Here is a 5,967-nt window from a genome sequence, read left to right as displayed (position 1 = left end):
GGCAAAAGTGCGCCGTCCTCGTCTTTGCCAAACCCCATGCACAAGGAGAGAAGGAAAAAAATGCACATGAGAGAGCGAGAGAGCAGGTTGCACGAGGAGGGTGAGCAGGAAAGAGGGGGAAAAAGCACCGAGCTGCGTAACTTGAAGTGAATAGGTAGAGATGGAGCGGCCTCTCTCAGTGGTGTCTCGAAGAGCAGAGAAAATGTCCCTCGGCAACCACAGATATGCGCAGCACACCACCGGTAATGACTGATGAAAAACTACACATCAAATGGCAGAGAATCATACAGAAGCGCCGGAGTGTGAACGCACATCAAGCGCTCGAACGTTGAACGCTTGGCAAATCTGCTGCTGCCGTACGCCTCTTCCCCTGCTCAACTATCCACTCAAATGGCGCACTGAGCCGCCTCCCCTCATTATTTCTGTTTTCTTCCCTCCTCCGTTCTTGCGAGTTTGTAGGCCAGTGTAATGTGAACGAAAAGGCTACGCAGACAAACATTGCCACCTGGCGCCAATAAAACGCACACAGAGGCAAAGCCGCTCCCATTCCTATTCAGGCCCGGCGCACGTCAGTGCATCCATCAGCACTTCCTCTCCTACCGTCCCCATTGCCTCCGCACCGAATTCAGCCTCCGAAAAGAAAAGAAAAAAAAACAGTAGCAGATTCCCAGTTCCGTCATCTAGCCATATGTGGTGTGCATGGGCGAGGAGACGAGCAGGAAGGGGAAAACAGGAAGCCGGAGAGAGAATACACACCAAGAGACACCTGGGCAAGAGCACGAGGCCAGCAGTGCCGCTGGCACAAGTGGGACTAGAGAAGAACCTAGGAGAAGAGCACCAGTCTCTTAGGGAAAGACGAGCACGAGCACTTGCGCACAGTCAGCGTCCACTCCCTGACTCTGCCTAGCCCCTCCCGTGAGTGCCCCGTCGCCCTCTTATCATCGCTCCCACACATACACACACACACACACACACGCCATCTCCAGCGCTTATGTCATGATCGGATTCGTGCGCCCGGTACTCTGTTGCCGGCGTGGGTTCCACCGTCCCTCGAAGATGGGTCGGTACTTCATCTTGGAGAGGTCGAAGACAACACCGTCCTTGTTGGTGACGTAGCGCTCCTGATCGTACTCAACCGGGTCACTCTCAGGCAATCCTGCGCAGCGCTCCCCCATCATGCGCTTCCAGCGCTCATACGTATCGCGCTCCATGCCGATGATGCGGCCCGTCTTGGGGTCCTCGACGATGATCTCCTCGTCGTTTCGCTCATGTGGAAACTTGGTGATCGGAATCGTGGCCGAGTTCCACGGCATGAGGTCTGGCGCTGGGGCCTCATCTTTCTCATAGGTGCCGCCGCTGATCGCCTTTCTGAGGCGCTTCTCCAACGGCTCGCCGGTCGGCCTGCCCTTGATTTCGCGCCACGTCGTGTTCTCGATGTAGTCGTGCAGCTCCTCCTTCGGGTACCAGTGGTAGTACGACGGTAGCTTCTCCCAGTCCACCGTCTCACCTGGCTCAAGCATCGGTCGAAGCTTCGTGTAGCTCGTCCCAGGACGCACAAGACGGCCGTCACTTAGTTGGTGATACTGCGGGCCGATGCCTGTGCCCTGCGTCGCCCTGTACTTCTCGGCAACCTTGTTCTGCCGGAAGAGGGACGGAGAGAACTGGCGCATCGGAGAAATGCCAAGCTGGGTATCCGACAAGGAAAACATATCGTTCTCTATAAAGTCGCCGAAGCACTCCACACCGTAGCCGTTCGTGGGTATGGGGTTAATGATCGCCAAGGCGGAGCGACGTGACACGGAGAGCTGGACGCCGAAGTGGCCGCACGCTTGGGAAGTCGTCAAACAGTGAATCACAGTGCCGCGCTTCTGGAAGGCAATTCGAAGATCCTCGTCGATGAAGTGCAAGTTGCGGCCGGTGCCGAGGAACACCACATCCGGCACTGGGTACATGTGCAACAGCACCGACAGCGTCCGCTCATTCACCTCTTCGAAACTGCCCACGTTCCAGTGGTAGTAGCCTTTCTCCGTCACGATGCACGACCCAATCACCTCCTTGTCGTTGATGAAAACGCTGTCAGGGGAGTAGGCGGTGATGCGCATCGTCGACATGCCACGTGGAGTCTCGATGCGGTTGGCAAATGGGTTTGCGTTGTACTGCGTCGCCATTTTTTCCTCATTGTAGAAACGCTCCTGGCCCTCCTTTGTCTGCAGCGAGAGGCCGCTTGCTGACTTGCCAGACTCCCGCTGGCGCTTCAGCCACTGCGCCAGCGCCGTGCTATCCTGCGGACGGTACCCGGGGGTCAGCTTGAAGGGGTCGTAGCTCGGGTCACTAGGGTGCGGGCGACGCCGCTTCTGCGTCTCCTCCGCAGCGATGTCGGAACGCTTTGCTTCCGCCACGAACTTGCGGTACTCGGCCTCGTTCTCCACCTGTAGCTGGCGCCGCAGCAGTACCGTTTCTTCATCCATCTCGTAGTCTTTCGGCTCAGGGGTGCGTACGAGCTTGTTCGCTGAGTCGATGTCCATGTAGTGCTCTCGCGAGCCTGCACCGACGAATGGAAGGCCATCCTTCGTAGTGGGAAGATTGTCGTCCTTGATGCGCTGTTCGAAAATGAGGCGCTGCTGGTCGAGCCACTTGCGGTCACGTTCCGCCATGTAATCCTCGATTGACTGTCCAGGCCGGATGCCGATGCGCACGCTACCCTCCTGCTGCTGATGCGTCTTTGAGTAAGTCTCTGAGCTCATTGGCACCTCCGTGAGCGGATTGTCGCGCGGGTCGGGAACATACTTTCGAATAGCACTCTCCACAGCACGCTTTGCCCGCAAGCGCCATCCTAGCCTGTGCGTCTCGCGCACGCGCACGCTGGCCCGCATCGTCACGCACCACCACAGGCACTAAACCCCCGTGACGGCAAGAAGAGAACGAAAAGACACTGCGGGAGAGGTCACACCTTGAAAAGGAGGCGGCAAAACAAAGGGGAGGGGTGGCGGTAGTAGTAGCAGGAAGGCTCCTAGGAAAGCGCAACTATTAGGAGCACAGGTCCCTCTTCCTTGCGCACTTGCGTGTGCGTAGGCGTATGGACGTCTGTGAAGGCGCGGACCTCTACGTCACAGAAAAGAGACACAAACAGCGACGGTGCAGGGGTCAGATGATAGAAGTGAGGCGTCAAGAAGAGAGAGGTGAGACCCGTGGCGACGTTTGACGACAGGATGGGATCTTTAGACGCCTAGCCTTTTGCGACTGATCGCATCGTCGCGACATTGGAACCACATACAGTTTCTTTCGGTCGGAGAATCCACAAAAAGCTCGCTTCTGCAGATCTCCCAGCTGTAAGAGGTATCACCCTGCCCGTATGCGCATGCGTGTATGGGTGTGTGTGTAGGGGGGGAGGGGGATTTAAGTGTTTTATTCCTGGGTCCTGTTTGCTTCTGGTGTTAAACTGCGCCTGGAATGCCGCACATCTCCTCACTTGGCTCACGTCGAGGCCACGGAGTGAGAGAGAGAAAAAGAGACAAGAATGGCGGGGGCACGGCCTTCCATAGCGCTCACGGTATGTCGTCTCTCTAAAACACAACTCTGCACACTTTTTTCTCTTGGACTTTTCGTTCGTTGCTGTACTACCCCTCACCCATACACCTCAACCTCGTCGCACAGAAGGGATGAGAGGAGTTGGGCAGAACACGCCACCGTGGCACAGGAGGAGGTACACTTTTATCTGGCGTCCCCACCACGAGCGCACGCATGCACACCTGCAGAACAACACGGACAGATACAGAGTAACCGCTAAAGGCAGAAGCCCCTGTGCTACTCTTTCATCGGTCTCCGTCCCGTCATTGCCACCGCAGTATCACAAGAAGACGGACTGAATGCAGAGCGCACTGCTACCACCGCCACTGCCAGCAGCAGCAGTTTCACTTTAGACCGCCACGCACTCCTCCATCGTCGCCACCTGTGCATTCGTCATTCGCAACGTGTCGCGGTAGCGAGACTGTGGAACGATGATCAGACGACGCAGCAGAGGCTCCTCTGCGGCCGGGATTAACATCGCCACCTCCTCGTTCTTCTCATCAACGTAGACAATCGTCACCAGACCGGCAATCGGGGCCAATGGCGCCTCCTCCAGAAGCTCTGCATGGGAAAGAGCGCACACAAGAGCTTGGAAAGATGCGTCAGGGTGCACCACACGCATAAGGACGCCGTCAGCGCTGCCAGGCCCCGAGCCCTCGCTCGCCTCTTCCACAAACATGAGCGATTTGAGCGGCACCACCACTTTAGAGCAGCCTAGAGAGTAGAACGGGGTACCAGTGAAGTACTCCCTCATCAGTTCACGACTCGACGAACGCTCGCACGGGTGGGCAACTGGATCGGTGAAGAGAAACTCACAATCTGGCAGTACCCGCTGCACATCCTCCTGCAGAAAGGTGGACCACCTCTCCTCGCCGTCCTCGCGGCTGCTGACGATCACCACGTGCGACGGACGAAGCACTTCGATGAGCTTCTTGTACCAGACACCCTCCTGTAGGTCTGCCAGCGGCGCCGGGGCATCGACGACGACGTGCGACCGAGTCTCGTTGAGAGATGACGCATACAGCGACGCCGACTGCTGCGAGGCGGTGACAGCCGCAGCGCCGCTTACCTCCTGAGTGTAGGCCATGACTGTCTCATTTAACTGGTCGTAGTAGTGTAGAAGCGAGTTCACATTACTCGCAGAGGGGCGAACAGCGGCACCGGTGTAGAGGGAAAGTGGCAGAAGCTTCGGGCTCGCCGTCAGCCCCGGCCACAGTGGTGCCTCGGAGACCTGGATGCACGACACGCACCCTGGCGCGTAGAGGCAATTCGACTCTGCATTCAAGTCGATCAAGAACACGCTCTTCTTGTCATTGCCGTAGCGCATAAGCAGATTGCACAGAGTGTGTGCGGCGAGCGTCTTGCCGCTGCGGGGGCGGCCAATGACGAGCACCTTTGTGCGCTTCGCCGTGAGAATAGTGCGTCGTGTCATCTGCACCAGCTTGCCCGCCCGTGCCACACCTCGATGGGTATCCACTTTGTTGTCACTCGACAGCATGCACGCCGCCCCCTCCAGCGTGAAGAGTGTGACAGCCTGACGATCCGTGTGCAAGTAAAAGGTGTAAGGGCGATTTGTGTCCAGCATCACCCCAGCCACATCCAGCAGACCCGACTGGAGTGTGATTTGCACGGCGCCGTCCCCGACAAGGGTATACTCCTCGCCAGCATTCAGCGTGAGGCGCCGTGAGGAACGTTTCTTTGGTGGCATTTGAATTCCAGCTAGCCCCTCACCGCCTTTTTTCCTTGAACACAGAGAAATTAACAGAGGATATCTACGTATGTGGACCTGTAGTGGGGGGGCTTGCGAAAAGCGAGACCTCTAAGCTCTGCAGCGAAGCGAGCCAAGGACGTTGAAGAGCTGGTCTGCGTGCAACAGCCTGGTGAGCGCTGAACAAAATCACGTCTACCCGAGACAGTGACGATCGCAAAGAAAAAAAAAGAGTGGCCCGTCGCACAGGAGTAAAGGAACGAGGAGGACGAGGAAGAAGAGTGTAAAGACTGAGGCGAAAGGGCAAAGATTGCGTGTCGCACTAGCCAGCTAGAATGAAAACGATGGAAGAGGAACTCGAAACAGCTTCCTTTGCTCCTTATGCACACGCAAAGAGAGATCAAGCAGTGGTATACGCCTGACGTAGCCCCGGTGTCACAGGGCTGTAAGAGCGGCAGCTGATTTTTGTTGTTGTTGTTGTTGCATGTTTGGGTCCGTTGTTAGTAGGACCTCTCACACGTACGCTCACATTTCCCCTTGTGTGTGTTTTTGTCTCTTTTTTCGCCTCAGTTGTCTGCCGGTGGCTCCGCTCCTGCAAACAGAACGTCACGCACACACACACACACACACACACACACACACACACACACACACACACACACACACACACACACACACACACACACACACAC

General features: G+C 56.7%; 2 protein-coding genes across 2 annotated transcripts; both read right to left on the bottom strand.

Annotated features, from left to right (window-relative positions):
• Window positions 1-989: 989 nt before the first annotated feature.
• On the bottom strand, window positions 990-2,873 carry LPMP_353830 (hypothetical protein; the record flags this gene model as incomplete). The annotated part of the gene is made up of 1 exon (XM_010705016.1): window positions 990-2,873. One exon carries the CDS (start codon window positions 2,871-2,873, stop codon window positions 990-992), a length of 1,884 nt encoding a protein of 627 aa, XP_010703318.1.
• Window positions 2,874-3,916: 1,043 nt separating this feature from the next.
• LPMP_353820 (hypothetical protein) lies at window positions 3,917-5,275 on the bottom strand (the record flags this gene model as incomplete). The annotated part of the gene is made up of 1 exon (XM_010705015.1): window positions 3,917-5,275. One exon carries the CDS (start codon window positions 5,273-5,275, stop codon window positions 3,917-3,919), a length of 1,359 nt encoding a protein of 452 aa, XP_010703317.1.
• Between the last annotated feature and the right edge of the window lie 692 nt (window positions 5,276-5,967).

The sequence above is a fragment of the Leishmania panamensis genome (assembly GCF_000755165.1).
Source record: "Leishmania panamensis strain MHOM/PA/94/PSC-1 chromosome 35 sequence".
Taxonomy (NCBI): Eukaryota; Euglenozoa; class Kinetoplastea; order Trypanosomatida; family Trypanosomatidae; genus Leishmania; species Leishmania panamensis.
The sequence above is the reverse complement of the archived record's forward strand: the minus strand, read 5'-3'. Positions and strand labels throughout refer to the sequence as shown.